The sequence below is a fragment of the Bufo bufo genome, chromosome 1, assembly GCF_905171765.1.
Source record: "Bufo bufo chromosome 1, aBufBuf1.1, whole genome shotgun sequence".
Taxonomy (NCBI): Eukaryota; Metazoa; Chordata; class Amphibia; order Anura; family Bufonidae; genus Bufo; species Bufo bufo.
The window spans coordinates 351588936-351607735 of record NC_053389.1 but is presented as its reverse complement, the minus strand read 5'-3'; the positions used below and the strand labels follow the sequence as shown (position 1 = coordinate 351607735).

The 18800-nt window shown below is 43.1% G+C and overlaps 1 protein-coding gene across 2 annotated transcripts in view; it reads left to right on the top strand.

The window, feature by feature from the left end:
- DOCK2 (dedicator of cytokinesis 2) overlaps positions 1–18800 on the top strand; it is a 1232183-nt gene that overhangs the window by 331389 nt on the left and 881994 nt on the right. For both annotated transcript variants that reach the window (XM_040442815.1, XM_040442808.1), the window contains exon 14: positions 17896–18011. In XM_040442815.1, the coding sequence (XP_040298749.1) occupies positions 17896–18011 (116 nt within the window). The remainder of the gene's footprint in view (positions 1–17895; positions 18012–18800) is intronic.

The following is an 18800-nucleotide window of genomic DNA, read 5'->3' as shown; positions in this document are numbered from 1 at the left end:
GTCCACAGTCGGCACCAGAACCAAAACCCGATCACCCGGGTTAAAGTTCCGGACCCGATACTGACAATTATAGACCCGACTCTGGGCTCGCTGAGCTGCCTTCCATATACTCCCTAACAAGAGGCAACACTGTCTCTATCTGATCTTGCATCTGGGTAACGTACTCAATGACACTTTTATGTGGAGTGGGTTGTTGTTCCCATGCCTCTTTGGCCACGTCCAAAAGACCGCGAGGGTGTCTGCCATATAGCAGTTCGAAGGGCAAGAACCCAGTAGATGCCTGGGGTACCTCTTGGACTGCGAACATGAGATAGGCCAGAAGGAGGTCCCAGTCCTTCCCATCCTTAGACATTACCTTTTTTATTAACCCCTTAAGGACCGGGCTCATTTTCACCTTAAGGACCAGGCCATTTTTTGCAAATCTGACCAGTGTCACTTTAAGTGCTCATAACTTTAAAACGCTTTGACTTATCCAGGCCATTCTGAGATTGTTTTTTCGTCACATATTGTACTTCATGACACTGGTAAAATGAAGTCAAAAAAATTATTTTTTTTGCACAAAAAATACCTAATTTACCAAAAATTTGAAAAAAATTAGCAAATTTCAAAGTTTCAGTTTCTCTACTTCTGTAATACATAGTAATACCCCAAAAAATTGTGATGACTTTACATTCCCCATATGTCTACTTCATGTTTGAATTGTTTTGGGAATGATATTTTATTTTTTGGGGATGTTATAAGGCTTAGAAGTTTAGAAGCAAATCTTGAAATTTTTCAGAAATTTACAAAAACTCAATTTTTAGCGACCAGTTCAGGTCTGAAGTCACTTTGCGAGGCTTACATAATAGAAACCACCCAAAAATGACCCCATCTAAGAAACTACACCCCTCAAGGTATTCAAAACTGATTTTGCATACATTGTTAACCCTTTAGGTGTTGCACAAGAGTTATTGGCAAATGGGGAGGAAATTTGAGAATTTCATATTTCTGTCAAATTTTTCATTTTAACCCATTTTTTCCACTAACAAAGCAAGGGTTAACAGCCAAACAAGATTGTATCTTTATTGCCCTGACTCTGCCGTTTACAGAAACACCCAATATGTGACCGTAAACTACTGTACGGCCACACAGCGGGGCGTAGAGGGAAAGGTGCGCCGTTTGGTTTTTGGAAGGCTGATTTTTATGGACTGTTTTTTTGACACCATGTCCCATTTGAAGCCCCCTGATGCACCCCTAGAGGAGAAACTCCCTAAAAGTGACCCCATCTAAGAAACTACACCCCTCAAGGTATTCAAAACTGATTTTACATACGTCGTTAACCCTTTAGGTGTTGCACAAGAGTTATTGGCAAATGGGGATGAAATTTGAGAATTTCATTTTTTTGCCTAATTTTCAATTTTAACCCATTTTTTCAACTAACAAAGCAAGGGTTAACAGCCAAACAAGATTGTATCTTTATTGCCCTGACTCTGCCGTTTACAGAAACACCCCATATGTGGCCGTAAACTACTGTACGGGCACACATAGGGCGTAGAGTGAAAGGTGCGCGGTTTGGTTTTTGGAAGCCAGATTTTGCTGGACTGGTTTTTTGACACCATGTCCCATTTGAAGCCCCCCTGATGCACCCCTAGATTAGAAATTCCATAAAAGTGACCCCATCTAAGAAACTACACCCCTCAAGCTATTCAAAACTGATTTTACAAACTTTGTTAACCCTTTAGGTGTTGCACAAGATTTAATGGAAAATAGAGACACAATTTCAAAATTTCACATTTTTGGCAGATTTTCCATTTTAATATTTTTTTTCCAGTTACAAAGCAAGGGTTAACAGCCAAACAAAACTCAATATTTATGGCCCTTATTCTGTAGTTTACAGAAACACCCCATATGTGGTCGTAAACCGCTGTACGGGCACACGGCAGGGCGCAGAAGGAAAGGAATTCCATACGGTTTTTGGAAGGCAGGTTTTGCTGGACTGTTTTTTTTGACACCATGTCCCATTTGAAGCCCCCCTGATGCACCCCTAGAGTAAAAACTCCAAAAAAGTGACTCCATTTTAGAAACTACGGGATAGGGTGGCAGTTTTGTTGGTACTAGTTTAGGGTACATATGATTTTTGGTTGCTCTATATTACACTTTTTGTGCAGCAAGGTAACAAGAAATAGCTTTTTTGGCACGTTTTTTTTTTTTGTTATTTACAACATTCATCTGACAGGTTAGATCATGTGGTATTTTTATAGAGCAGGTTGTCGCGGACGCGGCGATACCTAATATGTATACATTTTTTTTTATTTATGTAAGTTTTATACAATAACTTCATTTTTAAAACCAAAAAAATGTTTTAGTGTCTCCATATTCTAAGAGCCATAGTTTTTTCAGTTTTTGGGCGATTATCTTGAGTAGGGTCTCATTTTTTGCGGGATGAGATGACGGTTTGATTGGCACTATTTTGGGGTGCATATGACTTTTTTATCGCTTGCTATTACACTTTTTGTGACGTAAGATGGCAAAAAATGGCTTTTTTTACACTGTTTTTATTTTTATTTTTTTACGGTGGTCATCTGAGGGGTTAGGTCATGTGATATTTTTATGTAAGTTTTACAGAATGAGTTCATTTTTGAAAAAAAAAAAATCATGTTTTAGTGTCTCCATAGTCTAAGAGCCATAGTTTTTTCAGCTTTTGGGCGATTATCTTGAGTAGGGTCTCATTTTTTGCGGGATGAGATGACGGTTTGATTGGTACTATTTTGGCGTACATGCGACTTTTTTGATCACTTTTATTACCTTTTTTGGGAAGTAAGGTGGGCAAAATTTCAATTTTCTCATAGTTTTTATTTTTTTATTTTTATGGCGTTCACCGTGCGGGGAAAGTAACACGACCATTTTATAGATCAGGTCGTTACGGACGCGGCGATACCTAATATGTGTAGTTTATTTTATTTTTTTAATTTTTATTCAGTGATAAATGTTTTTTTTTTTATCTTAACTTTTTTCACTTTTTTTTACATTTTTGTGACCCAGACCCACTTGGTTCTTGAAGATCCAGTGGGTCTGGTGTCTGTATAATACAGTACAGAACAATATATATTGTTCTGTACTGTATTTTACTTACACTGAACAGATCTGTGCTTTTAGCATAGATCTGTTCAGCACCATGGACAGCAGGACGCCTGAGCAGGCGTCCTGTTGCCATGGGAACCCTCCCCGTCTGCTCAGAACTTCGCAGACGGGGAAGGGTAAGCACGGGGCTGAGGGGGGCTCTCTGGGGGCTCTCTCCCTCTCCATCGGGGGGCTGCAAAGCCACAGCAGCCCCCCGATGGAGAGGGAGGGAGCTCCCTGACCGATGACAGTTAACTTTTTCCATACAGCGGTCCGTACGGACCGCGGTATGGAAAGGGTTAAACGGCTGACATCTTCACAGATGTCAGCCGTTTATACCAGGGTGCCAGCAATGTGCTGGCACCCTGGTACAACCACTAGAAGCCAACGATCGTTCATGGGGAGGCGGGCGGGGGATCGCGATCCCGCCTGCCGCACCGCCCGCCTCCCGCAACGCCCCCACCGCCTGCGACACCCCCCCCGCACCACCCTCCGGCATAAAATCGTGTAGGGGTGCAGGGGGGGGTGAAAAATATTTATTTTAGCCACTCTAAAGTTTCTGATCCCCGCGGTCAGGGACCGCGGCGATCAGAAACTGCAAAAAGCGCAGCAAACCGCAGGTCTGAATTGACCTGCGGTTTGCTGCGATCGCCGATACGGGGGGGTCAAATGACCCCCCCCTGCATTGTTACGGGATGCCGGCTGAATGATTTCAGCCGAAATCCCGTTCCAATTAACCCCTGGGGCGCCGGAATACAGATTTTAAGTCAGGACGTACCGGTACGTCCTGGGTCCTTAAGGACTCGGGAAATAGGGCGTACCGGTACGTCCTAGGTCCTTAAGGGGTTAAGACATTATCTTATTTTTTTAATGTTTGGATTAACCGTTCTACCAGACTGTCCATTTGCGGATGGTAAACGGACATCCATAGTTGTTTTATGTGCAGCAACTTACAGAGTTCCCTCATCACCTTGAACATAAAAGGGGTCCCTTGGTTGGTCAGAACCTCTTTAGGTAGTCCTACTCGGGAAAACATCTCCATTAACTCCTTAGCTATGAGTTTGGCCGAGGTATGTCGCAGTGGCATTGCCTCCGGGTACAGAGTGGCGTAGTCTAGAATGACTAAGATGTGTTGATGCCCTGTGGCGGACTTCGGTACTGGGCCTATGAGGTCCATAGCTATTCGCCCAAACGGTACTTCGATAATCGGGAGAGGTACTATGGGACTACGGAAATGTGGCTGGGGGCTAGTTATCTGGCAGGTCGGGCAAGACTTACAAAACTCTTCCACTTCTTTGAATATGCTGGGCCAGTAAAACCGCTGTAGAATACGATCCTGAGTTTTCTGCAGCCCCAGGTGACCCCCGAGAACGTGTTGGTGGGCTAGATCTAACACAAGCTTTCAATAAGTCTTGGGGACCACCAACTGTTCAATAGGTTCACCCCGTAGTTGGTTTACCCGATATAACATATCTTGATAAACCACAAAACGGGGAAACACTGACTCTGCCCCAGGTTTTTGTGGTTCACTATCTACTATTAACACATTTTCCCAGGTGTAGGATAGGGTTGGGTCCCGACGTTGGGCGGTACTAAAATTATCCTCGTAGACATTGAGGGCTGCCTATTCAGGACCCGTCAGCAAGTCCTCCACGTCTCCCAACATCGCAACATCACACTTAGCGAGTTTGTCTCCCCCTCTTCCATCGAAGAGGCGGTCACCCCTACCACTGGCCCTTCGTTCTCAGGTTCCCAGGGTTCTGGTCTCCCCCCTGAGCCGGGCCACTCTGCTCAGTTTTTGCGGCATGAGGTAACGGTTTGATTGGTACTATTTTGGGGTGCATACTACTTTTGATCATTTGGTATTATACTTTTTGTGATGTATGGTGACAAAAATGTATGTTTTCGCACAGTTTTTTTTTTAAATGGTTTTCACCTGACAGGGTAAATCATGTGATATTTTTATAGAGCAGGTGGTTATGGACAGGCCTCATATGAAGAGGGAAGATATGTGTCTCCTAGAATGGTGTATAAAACCTGTTAGAGGAGATGTTTGGTATGATTTGCTGTGTTTTCCCCATGATCAACTGGCCTGAGGTAAGGCCAGGTGCTATAATTACTTGGTTCTAAGTCAGCTGTCTAAAATTAATACAAATAAGTCACAGGGGCCTGATGGGATACACCCAAAGCTATTAAAAGAGCTCAGTGGTGAACTAGCAAAACCATTAACAGATTTATTTAACCAATCACTGGCAACAGGAGTCGTCCCAGAAGATTGGAAATTAGCAAATGTTGTGCCCATTCACAAGAAAGGTAGTAGGGAGGAATCGGGCAACTATAGGCCAGTAAGCCTGACATCAATAGTGGGGAAATGAATGGGAACCATGGATTGAAATATGAAAAACAGCATGGGTTTACTTCAGGGAGATCATGTCAAACTAATCTTATTGATTTTTTTGATTGGGTGACTAAAATAATAGATGGCGGAGGTGCAGTAGACATCGCTTAGCTAGACTTTAGTAAGGCTTTTGTTACTGTCCCACATAGAAGGCTTATCAATAAATTGCAGTCTTTGGGCTTGGACTCCCATATTGTTGAATGGATTAGGCAGTGGCTGAGGGACAGGCAACAGAGGGTTGTAGTCAATGGAGTATATTCAGACCATGGTCTTGTTACCAGTGGGGTACCTCAGGGATCTGTTCTGGGACCCATATGGTTTAATATCTTTATCAGCGAAATTGCAGAAGGCCTCGATGGTAAGGTGTGTCTTTTTGCTGATGACACAAAGATTTGTAACAGGGTTGATGTTCCTGGAGGGATACACCAAATGGAAAAGGATTTAGGAAAACTAGAGGAATGGTCAAAAATCTGGCAACTAAAATTTAATGTTGATAAGTGCAAGATAATGCACCTGGGGCGTAAAAACGCAAGAGCAGAATAGAAAATCGGTGATACAGTCCTAATCTCAGTATCTGAGGAAAGGAATTTAGGGGGCATTATTTCCGAAGACTTTAAGGTAGGCAGACAATGTCATAGAGCAGCAGGAAATGCTAGCAGAATGCTTGGGTGTATAGGGAGAGGAATTACCAGTAGAAAGAGGGAGGTGCTCATGCCGCTCTACAGAGCACTAGTGAGACCTCATTTGGAGTATTGTGCTCAGTACTGGAGACCATATCTACAGAAGGATATTGATACTTTGGAGAGAGTTCAGAGAAGAGCTACTAAACTAGTACATGGATTGCAGGATAAAACTTACCAGGAAAGAGTAAAGGACCTTAACATGTATAGCTTGGAAGAAAGACGAGACAGAGGGGATATGATAGAAACTTTTAAATGCATAAAGGGACTCAACAAGGTAAAAGAGGAGAGAATACTGCTACAAGAGGACATAGTTTTAAATTAGAGGGGCAAAGGTTTAAAAGTAATCAGGAAGTATTACTTTACTGAGAGAGTAGTGGATGCATGGAATAGCCTTCCTGCAGAAGTGGTAGCTGCAAATACAGTGAAGGAGTTTAAGCATGCATGGGATAGGCATAAGGCCATCCTTCATATAAGATAGGGCCAGGGGCTATTCATAGTATTCAGTATATTGGGCAGACTAGATGGGCCAAAAGGTTCTTATCTGCTGACACATTCTATGTTTCTATAAAGCAATGCTCAGTGTGTGAGGAGGCGTTACCCCCCAGGTAACAGACCTGCAGAGGGCATGTGTGGTCCCAGCCAGGACGGCTGGGGGCCACAATGCTGAACAAGCCTGCAGTGGCTCTGTGTGGTTCCAGCCAGGAGGGCTGGGTGGTCACAAGGCTGAGGAGCCTGAGTTTGCGGTGACCCAGTGACGCTTGAAGAAGAGAGGTGTCGCACGGTCAGAGTCAGGAGGACTGCCGGACCATATTTCCCCCCAAGGTATTTAGCTGCTTCCATCAGGAGGACTGGTGGATTGCACTGGTCACAGCTAGGAGGCTGTCTGACAGAAGCCGAATATCGCATTGTGAACACTGACCTAGAGGTGAGTTTGGGAGACCTCTGTATAGTGAGTTCCTAGCCGGGCAAGGGTTTATTGTTTTGTGTTTATGTAACACTTTTTGAGGTGAAACAGCAACTTGATGGTGCCTAGTAATGCCAAACTTGGAAGTGTGATGTGCTGTGTGACAAAGTACTGTTTGAGCTTGAAAACCTCCTGTTTGATGAGTCTGTCATTACCAACCCCTGAGAGAGAGCGATCCCTTACAAAATGCATTTTTGAAAGAAAAACAATCATATTTTTATGTCTACATTTTCTGAAAGCCATATCTTTTTTATTTTTTATGCAATTGTCTTAGATAGGGTCTCATTTGTTGCAGGATGAGATAAACGTTTGATTGGTACTATTTTGGGGTACATATGACTTTTTGAGCACTTAGTATTACACTTTTTGTGATGTATGGTGACAAAAAAATGCCTTTTTTAGCATAGTTTTTATAATTGTATTTTATGATGTTTATCATACGGGGTGGATCATGTGATTTTTATAGAGCAGGTTGTTACGCATGCGACTTTACTGCATTTTGTTTTACAGTAGCTTAAGGTTTTTTTGTAGATAATATGAAATTGTGAAATTGAAAAGTGCCATATTGGATCTCAGTGATCAGTCTGGCATTACCATAATTTATTTTTGCTTATTACTCTGTCAAGAATATGGATTAATATTTACTGTCAGCCATGTCCTCACACCCACCATTTGCTGAAAGATAGCAGAGGTAGTGAACTCCACAGGAGGGCCCTGCTTCAAAGCCGCAGCCAGATAGCAGAAAACTCCTAGCAGGCCACATTTGGTTACATTTAACACCTCCATTTAGATAGCACGGATCCTGCAGGAAAACCTCCCTGCAGGGGGTCTAATTCATTCCCCAGTTCAATCGAATCTAGCAGACAGCATGGAAACGGCGATTTATAAGGAATTATGAATTGCCCAGCCATCACAGGTGCAAACCGGATATATATTTGTGCCCGGTGGCCACGATGAACATGCCCATGGTCTTATTTTGATGGTGGGATGCCAGGGAAGGGAGATATACATAACTCCCCACAGAAACCACATAGCGGCACCATGTTTGGACGCTAGTTGTAGCCGTAACCCAGTCGGATCAATTGGGCCCGGAACCACCTCCCTACGACATTCTGGTCTGGAGCTATGAACCCTAAAGCATTTTGTGGGTCATTTAATTCCAGCCCAGAAGAGAGGGGAGTGGACCCTTCCCAGAGGAGGGGCCGGATACAGTTTAAAAGGCTTGTGCCAGCAAGAGTGCGTGTCTTTTTCTGAAAGGGGGGGTCACATCGTGCTTATGGTTTGGAGAAACCAGCTGACATCACTACCCTCCATGTGAATACAGCAAAGGAACATTCATCTACCCGGTAACTGACGTGCTCTGTGTAATCCTGTTTGTACCATATTATCTGTATTTGTAACCTCAGACCACTGTATATATTCCTAGTGTATATTGTGTTATCTAGTGTGCCCTTAAGGTGATTAAATATATAATTTAATCTTGTGCTGTCTTGTATCTCGATCACGAATCCCCACGTCTGTGTTTCGGCCTAGTTATAAGCTATATAGTGGGTTGGTTTCTCACCTTATATAATCCAGTTAGCGGACCGGGCTTATATCAAACGAGAAGCTGGTGGCAGATTACCCGGGCTGAGAAGGCGCTGTTTTACTGAGGCAGTGAAAAGGCTCTCTCAGCTTGTTGCCTCTCTGTGCCTGCGTGGACAAGAGGTGTCTGTGTAAACTGTACCAAGCTGACCTTATATGCTCCTCCAGAAGGGTGTAACGTCATGCTTTAGTAACAAGTGACCATACTGCGTCCCGTGAGCTCAACGGGCACGAGGCGTGGTTTTCGTTACATACCCCATAGGCATTTATGTCTACACTGTGCAGCTCTATTCTATACATTTCTCAATGTTTTAACATATTAATTCAGTCACCACTCCAGCATGGACAGGAGACTTGTTCAGTTACCTATAATTTAATTTAGAATGTTGTATATATGTATGGACAAAATGATACAGAACTGGTAATTATACGCTATTACAACTAATAGTATATTTATGCTCATTATTCGAAACGAGCTTTGGATGCTTCATCCGAAGTAGCTTCATTCAAAACTTTGTAATAATACTGTATGGAGATTCATTTCCGTTCAGTATTACAATGTATGGGCTTCCAATGAGCCAAAGTTAGTTATTCATGAATTTGCGCGTGAATTTGTTTAATACCGTAACTTTGGTAATTGATTTTTAAAGTGGAAAACCATTTTAAAACTTCAAACCGAGCTTGACTTCGGTTCCGACTAGTACCTAATTCGGTTTCAAGTTTCAAAGTGGTTTTCACTTTAAAAATCATTTACCAAAGTTATTCAACTAAGTCACGCGCGACTCATCAGAGCCCATACATTCTAATACTGTACGGAGACTAATCTCCATATAGTATTATTTCGAAGTTTTGAACGAAGCGACTTTGAATAAAGCATCCAAAGCTCACTTTGCTCAACACTATCCATTATCATAATCCTGTATTAGTCTGAATTGTGTCAAAATGTGTTCTACATACTGCATATTGCTGGCACATTTAATGAGATAAATTGTAAAACTGGATTTGCAAGTAAAATAACAACATCATTGTTGGTATAGTAATAGTCTAAAGCTACATTTACACAACCATTTTAAGAACAATGGTAGTCTATGGGGTTCTTCACATGGCAATTTTTTGTTTGTCTTGTAAATTAAAACTGACCAAAAAATGGACAGGCCCTATTTTGTCCATTTTCACAGACTGACAGTCCCCATACTATCATGATTTGTGGATGTGAATCCACCCAGGCGTGGTAGGCTGCTGACCCAGGGAGATCAGAGACACCAGAGAGGACTACAAAAGGAATCAGACTAAGGCCTCTTTCACACAAACGTATTGGTTCTGTTCCGTGCATTGGGGACCGCAATTTGCAGTCCCCAATGCACGGGCAACATCTGTGTGGCGGCCGGGACGGATCCAGACCAATTAAATTTGAATTGGTCCATGATCTGTCCGTTCCACAAAAAGATAGAACAAGATCTATTTTTTTGCAGAATGGAAGCACGGATAGGAACCCCACCGAAGCACTCCGTAGTGCTTCCATGGGGTTCCGTTCCCTACCGCACTGCATTTCCAGATTTGCGGACCCTTTCAATTGAATGGGTCTGCATCCGTGATGCGAAATGCACACGGCCAGTGCCCCGTGTATTGCGGAACCGCTGGACCCGACTACTCTCATCATTGTTTTGTATAAAGGTTACCTCCAACTGTTTTAAGTTCTCCTCCAGACCTTTCTCTTCTTTAAGAAACTCTGCTCTTTTTACTCTGATTATGCTCTAGTACAGGCTGTGAAGAAACTCTTTCATCGCGTCCCACACAAAATTAATATGGGTTGATCCTATATTTTGCATCCAGAATTGGGATAGTTCCTTACTTATCAAGGCATGGTCTTTTATAATAGATATCCAATGTGGATTGAGTCTGAATGGTCTTACACATGTGTTTTGATCCCTCTCCTTAATAACTATCAAAATCGGCGAGTGGTCCGATATTCCATGTGCCTCATATTTCATTTTAGAGATTAAAGCTATCATATCACTATTGGCCAATGCTAGGTCAATCCTTGACATGGCCTTATATGTCTTGCTATAACATGAAAAAACCTTCCTGTTACCATATAGATCCCGCCAAATGTCTATTAGCCCAATTTCCTGACAGAACCCCTGGAGTAATGAATGTTTTCCCTGAATCCCATTATATTTCAAGACATTAGAGACTTTATCCATTTCGGGGTCCATTACGCAATTAAAATCCCCCGATACTAATACCGGACACCGCTCTCTATTATGTACAAATGTAGCTAATTGATTAAGGACTACCATGGCGAATGGAGGGGGGATATATAAAAAGGCCAATATGCAGATCCGACCATTCCACCGGCCATAAAGTAAGACAAATCTCCCATCGCTATCAATCTGATGTTCCAGCATTTCATAATCTACACTTTTGTGAACATATACGCTAACCCCACGGGTATATGAGGATAAACAGGAGTGGAATTGATATTTTGCCCATTTTTTCTGCAGGTAAAACAGAATCTCCAATGAAGCGTGGGTTTCAAGCAACGCGACAATTGCGGGGAGATGTCTACAAATCAAATCAAAAACAATAATCCTCTTAGTTTTATCCCCTAGCCCTCGTACGTTCCATGTTAAAACTTTATAGTTCATTTAATTTAAGTTTTATAGGGGAATCGTCCTTTACCCCACGATGACAACCGTGGCCACTCTCCCACCCACACCAACCCCCACTTCCATTCCCCCAAACCCTGCAATCTGGCTCACAAATGGAATTAACCTTGTCAACCACTTCCATTCCGCCCCACCCCCTCCGACCCCCCCCCCCCCCCACAACTCCCCACCACTACTCCCCTGCGCCGGGCTGGAGCCCTATTTATCTACAGAGTCCAACCATTCAAGAGCATCCGCAGGTTTAACAAAAAAGTGTACAGTATCCCTATAAACAATCCTTAGCTTTGCAGGGTAAATTATAGAGTATTTGATACTGGCAGCCTGTAACCTTTTCTTTATACACTGCTCAAAAAAATAAAGGGAACACAAAAATAACACATCCTAGATCTGAGTTAATTAAATATTCTTCTGAAATACTTTGTTCTTTACATAGTTGAATGTGAGGACAACAAAATCACACAAAAATTTAAAATGGAAATCTAATTTTTCAACCCATGGAGGGTCTGGATTTGGAATCACACTCAAAATTAAAGTGGAAAAACACACTACAGGCTGATCCAACTTTGATGTAATGTCCTTAAAACAAGTCAAAATGAGGCTCAGTAGTGTGTGTGGCCTCCACGTGCCTGTATGACCTCCCTACAACGCCTGTGCATGCTCCTGATGAGGTGGCGGACGGTCTCCTGAGGGATATCCTCCCAGACCTGGACTAAAGCATCTGCCAACTCCTGGACAGTCGTGACGTTGGTGGATAGAGCGAGACATAATGTCCCAGATGTGCTCAATTGGATTCAGGTTTGGGGAACGGGCGGGCCAGTCCATAGCATCAATGCCTTCGTCTTGCAGGAACTGCTGACACACTCCAGCCACATAAGGTCTAGCATTGTCTTGCATTAGGAGGAACCCAGGGCCAACCACACCAGCATATGGTCTCACAAGGGGTCTGAGGATCTCATCTCGGTACCTAATGGCAGTCAGGCTACCTCTGGCGAGCACATGGAGGGCTGTGCGGCCCTCCAAAGAAATGCCACCCCACACCATTACTGACCCAATGCCAAACCAGTCATGCTGGAGGATGTTGCAGGCAGCAGAACGTTCTCCACGGCATCTCCAGACTCTGTCACGTCTGTCACATGTGCTCAGTGTGAACCTGCTTTCTTCTGTGAAGAGCACAGGGCGCCAGTGGCGAATTTGCCAATCTTGATGTTCTCTTGCAAATGCCAAACGTCCTGCACGGTGTTGGGCTGTAAGCACAACCCCCACCTGTGGACGTCGGGCGCTCATATCACCCTCATGGAGTCTGTTTCTGACCGTTTGAGCAGACACATGCACATTTGTGGCCTGCTGGAGGTCATTTTGCAGGGCTCTGGCAGTGCTCCTCCTGTTCCTCCTTGCACAAAAGCGGAGGTAGCGGTCCTGCTGCTGGGTTGTTGCCCTCCTACGGCCTCCTCCACGTCTCCTGATGTACTGGCCTGTCTCCTGGTAGCGCCTCCATGCTCTGGACACTACGCTGACAGACACAGCAAACCTTCTTGCCACAGCTCGCATTGATGTGCCATCCTGGATAAGCTGCACTACCTGAGCCACTTGTGTCGGTTGTAGACTCCGTCTCATGCTACCACTAGAGTGAAAGCACCGCCAGCATTCAAAAGTGACCAAAACATCAGCCAGGAAGCATAGGAACTGAGAAGTGTCTGTGGTCACCACCTGCAGAACCACTCCTTTATTGGGGGTGTCTTGCTAATTGCCTATAATTTCCACCTGTTGTCTATCCCATTTGCACAACAGCATGTGAAATTGATTGTCACTCAGTGTTGCTTCCTAGGTGGACAGTTTGATTTCACAGAAGTGTGATTGACTTGGAGTTACATTGTGTTGTTTAAGTGTTACCTTTATTTTTTTGAGCAGTGTATCATAATATTCTCTGCGTTTATTTTGCGTGTCTTTTGAGAAGTCTGGGTATATCTGTATCTGATTGCCATTATATTCAATCCCCTGTAATTCTCTCTTACGCCTGAGGACCCAGTCCCTATCGCTCGAGCATTACATGGACAGGGGAGTCCACCAATCGGGGGCTTTTTGAGTGGAATTCTGTGAGCTCGCTCTACACAGAACATAGGCGACCTCTGACTAGGCCCCAATGATTGTATGAGCCATTTTTGTACAAATCTGGACGGATTTTCCCCTTTCACTCCTTTGGGAAATCCTATTATTCTCAGATTATATCTGCGTGCTCTATCCTCCATATCTGTCAACTTCGCATTTACCCTCCTACGTTCTTGGTCTAGGACTTCCACAATTTTACGCATATTCTCCTGATCCTTTTTTACTTCCACTAGACCCATTTTAATCTCTTTAATCTTTGCCCGGAATCTATTCATGTCATCTCTGATTAATGTGATATCGGTCTGTACTGACTTCACCATAGTGGCAATATCTACCACCAATTGATTAGTGGTCTGTACTACTCACAATAAATCCACCAGCTTCCTGTCTATCATATCTAAGCGGTCTTTATCCATATCACAAGCCTTTACGGTTATGTTCTCCAGCCGCTGCATTAAGTCCTCTCCACCTTCTACTGGGTCTAATGTTTTTTTCCCCCCTTTAGACTTGGATGTTGGGGATTTGAGGTATTTTTCCATTCTGGCTTGCGGGCTGCTTCCAGCCCCACCTTTTGGTGACACTGTACCCGCAGATTTCCTGCTATATTTGTGAGGCATATTTTCACGGAACCCCCTATCCTATAGTTTGTGCAATATATCCAAATCCAATAATTTGGGGGATACAGCGATAATACAGAGTGATAAACCAGGGATTATCATGGACTTTCACAGCTGCCCACTGTGGATTATGATCCCAGCCGCTGGGCACCCAGAAAGCCTTGAAGTAAATAAGCACCACAAAAATGGAGTTAAACATACAATCCAGGCCCCAAATACCACATATCCCTAATATAGACCTTGAGTAGGTATGTGTACCAAATGCCGCTCTGCACCAGACCACTTATGCAGGCAGCACCCTGTCACAACCACTTCATGGTCTCTTTTCAGCCTTAGAAACAACACCGGCAGAATATAGTAAGTACCGACCACAGGAAGGGATCAAAGATTTTATTTATTTATTTATTTATCCCCCCCCCCCCCTTCTCTCCTCTCGCCGCTCCTCAACACAGAAGGTCCGGACTGTTATCTACTGCAATCTCTTCTTTTTCTGGAGAGTTTGTTGACACAAGCAGAAATGATTGGACTCTCCAGCATACAACATAAAGGGGCACCGTCTTAATTCCCCCCAATAGTATATGGAGTCATAAAATGCAGATTGAGTATACCTCTAATCTGGACGGGAAGGGGAGACAAGGACCCCCAAGGCCGGTAATGGTTTTGACCATGGATACCAAGGTTGAATTAGAGTAATAGGGCCGTGGACGGCGATGGTGTACCGGTCAAATCCAGGGAAAGGGTCAACGGGTGTGTATGCCAGAAAAGTTAGTATATTAGATAAGTCCCGATGGGCCCCATTCCATTTTCTGGATCAAACCCTATCCCGCCCTCAACTCTGGTTCTGTGTATCTAAGTTAGTGGGTTAGCAAAGTACAGTACAGACCAGTAGGGCAAGGGGGGAAGTTTAGTCTCACCAGTCTTCAGCCCAAAGGTGTCTGGGCTACTTGCTGCGGGCAGTTCGAATCACTGTCGTCTCCACCATGCAGAAATACAACGAGCGGCAGGTTCTCAAAAGCGAAGGCCGAGTCTTCCAGGTACAGCACTACCAAAAAGATCCTCCAACATCACCTGGGAGGTAAGTATACTGTTGTTCCGCATACCTTGCCGATACTCCAGTGCCGATCCTTCTTAGCAGTCGATCGCTAGCCACTGCCAGGGTTCCCGTCACACCTATCTCATCCACTCAAGCGCTCTGCCAGGCTTCTCCACACGGCTGCAAACATTTCTCTGGGAGCCTATACCCTCATCAGCGGATGCTGGTTTGCAGGCCCATCCAGGGCTACGAGTTCAGCGCAGGACACCATGAAGGACGCCAAAGAGGGGGAGATAGCAGGAAGGTGGGGGAGAGGCGCACAAAGCAGGTGCACAGCACGCCCACGTAGCTAAGTCATGCCGACTCTCAAGTGTGCTGGTTGTTTAAGATGTTTTTTTAGCAAAGTCCAATCTGGCCTTCTTATTCTTGAGGCTTATGAGTGGCTTGCACCGTGCAGTGAAACCTCTGTATTTACTTTCATGCGGTCTTCTCTTTTTGGTAGATTTGGATATTTATACGCCTATATCCTGGAGAGTGTTGTTCACTTGGTTGGCTGTTGTGAAGGGGTTTCTCTTCACCATGGTAATTATTCAGCGATCATCCACCACTGTTGTTTTCAGTGGGTTTTCAGGTCTTTTTTCATTGTTGAGGTCACCAGTGCTTTCTTTTTTTCTCAGGATGTACCAAACTGTAGGTTTTGCCACTCCTAATAGTGTAACAATTTTTTTGGATGTTTTTTTCAGTTTTTGAAGATGAAGAATGGCTCGTTTCACCTGCATGGAGAGCTCCTTTCATCGCATGTTTACTTCTCAGTAAAATCTTCAAAATGCAAGAACCACACCTCAAATCAACTCAAGGCTTTCTATGTACCTAATTGAGAATGAAATAAAGAATGAATTGCCACACCTGCCCATGAAACAGCCTTTGAGTCAATTCTCCAATTACTTTTGGTCCCTTTAAAATCAGGGTGCCACATGTAAAGGAGCTGAAACTCCGAAACCCTTCATCCAATTTTACTGTGGATACCCTCAAATGAAAGCTAAAAGTCTGGACTTTATGTCCATGGCCATTATATAACTATAACTTGAATATGTTTTAGTAAACAGGTAAAAAAATAAAATTTGTGTCAGTGTCCAAATATATATGGACCTAACTGTAACAGGTCAATTTTAACGCATAGTGTACAGTGTAAAAAAAAATTTTTTAAACCTTTTGTCAGAATTGCGTTTTTCCCCAATTCTACCCCATTTGGATTTTTTTTTCCGCTTCCCACTACATGGTATGCAACCGTAAATGGTGCAATTAGAAAGTACAACTTGTCCCGCAAAAAATAAGCCCTCATAAGGCTATGTGAACAGAGAAATAAAAAAGTTAGGACTATGGGAAGGCTGGGAGTGAAAAACAAAAACACAAAAATTTCAGGGTCCTCTAAGGGTTAAAGAAGCAAGGGTGAATGGAAATAGTTATTTTTCACTAAATACATCCCCAGACTGGTTGTATCACACAGCACTTTCACCCCAATATCAAGCAAGGAGCAGTAGTATTAGAGCAATTTGGATCCCCAATTAGTGAAGCAAGGTGTAATAGAATCGCTCCTATTACCAGGGCTGTACACTCTCCTATTGCACCCTGTTTTCCTTTTATAGTGTAGATAATGCCTCCCTATTCTTTCCCTACACTATGAATAATCTTTCCCTGAACTACTGAAATTTTTTTCCTAAACACTGCCCCTAGCGCTTGTCAAGTCTCCCCCTGCACTAAGTACACTGGAAAATGGCAGAAACCAAATATGGAAATACGGATCGAATTCTACTTCATCAACTTCGACTCGCTCATCTCAAATAATAATAATAATATTTATATTTATTTGTACATGTACCTACCTGAATTGTCATTTAAATATTGATATCACAGGATTACAAGCTAATATATAATTAAAACAATAGGAGGGAATGCCCTGCTTGCAAGAGATTGCAATCTATGAGGAAATGGTGACACAAAAGGTAAAATTTATTGTTTTCTAATGTGGTACAGCCACTAAATTGAGCTAGTGCATTAAATGTGGAGATTACTGTCAGAAGATGACATTTGGTTCTGAAGAATGAAGGGCAAGGGATAATTGGGAAAGAGTCATTTTAGAGAACATGATAAGTCTGCCTAAAAAGATGTGTTTTTAAGGCACATTTAAAGCTAAGGAAACTGGGAATTAACCAGGTTGTCCGGGGCAGTGCATTCTGGAGAGCTGGTGCAGCTCGAGAAAAGTCTTGAAGACGGGAGTGAGAGGTGAGAAGGATATGTTGGGAGATGCATCATTGTGGAGAGCATTGTGGGTAGCGGTGAGAAGTTTGAACTGTATTCACACTCGTCATCACGTCACTGCGTGTGAGATTCCGCACGGTTACTTCATTCAAAATGGCTGCAACTGCCTCTCCGCGAGCAAATAGATGAGGTGAGTATGTTTGTTTTTAGTTTTTTATAACCATTTCAGCAAAAGTAAATACCACGAAGTGTGAGGAAATTCGACTTTGTGGCAAATCTAATTTTTCCTGAAATTCGGATCAAATACAATTAGTTTGACTTTGATTTGCTCAACACTAATGCTGAATTACATGTTATACAATCAAATATAGAGTCTTACTTATCTTTAAAGCTATACAATACAGCAGACATTATTAGCTTTTTTATATTTCTTATTATCCTATTTTACATTTCTTTACATGATCTTGTTTTTTTGTTATGCAGGAGATATAAGGAATGATATTTACATTACATTACTGAGTGGAGACTTTGACAGAGCCACACAGAGGAATGTTGAAGTTATTATGTGTGTTTGTGATGAAGAAGGAAAAATCCTGTCAGTAAGTAAATATATATACTTATATCTACAGTTGCTACAAATAGTCAAACTTTTTCATTGCAAACTCTGTGGGAAAAATGTATTAACCCCTTAAGGACCCTGCCATTTTTCACCTTAAGGACCAGGCCATTTTTAGCAAATCTGACATGTGTCACTTTATGTGGTAATGGCTTTAAAAAGCTTTTACTTATCCAGGCCATTCTGAGATTGTTTTCTCGTCACATATTGTACTTCATGACAGTGGTAAATTTGAGTCAAAATATTTCATTTTTATTTATAAAAAAATACTAAATTTATGATTTTTTTAAAAAAATTAGCAAATTTGCAAACTTACATTTCTCTACTTTTATAATAGATAGTAATACCTCCAAAAATAGTTATTAAAATAGAAAAAATATAGGGGCTGACCCCCTTGTTGCTATAGATATGGTGCTCTTGTCGAGTTTACTCACCCTGTCAATGTATTGGATATATAAGAGTATGTTTAGGACAGGCACCAGTGGCGTAGGGATCGCCATAGCATATGGGGCCCTACGCCACTGGGGGCCCGCGCCGACTGAGGATTAAATAAAAATGTGGCGAGTGGGCCAGCCATCGCGCTGTGATAGGGGGCGGTCGGACTCGGAGCTGGTGGAGGTAGAGAGGCAGTCTGGGCGGCGGTTCGCCGGAAGTGGAGGAAGCGGGGTCGCAGACTAGGAGCAGCACGTACTAGGAAGCTGCGAGTTGAGTTGCTGGAGTGTCGGTGGCTGGCTGGCTCGGCGGGCGGCACATGCGCAGTACGGGGTACAGT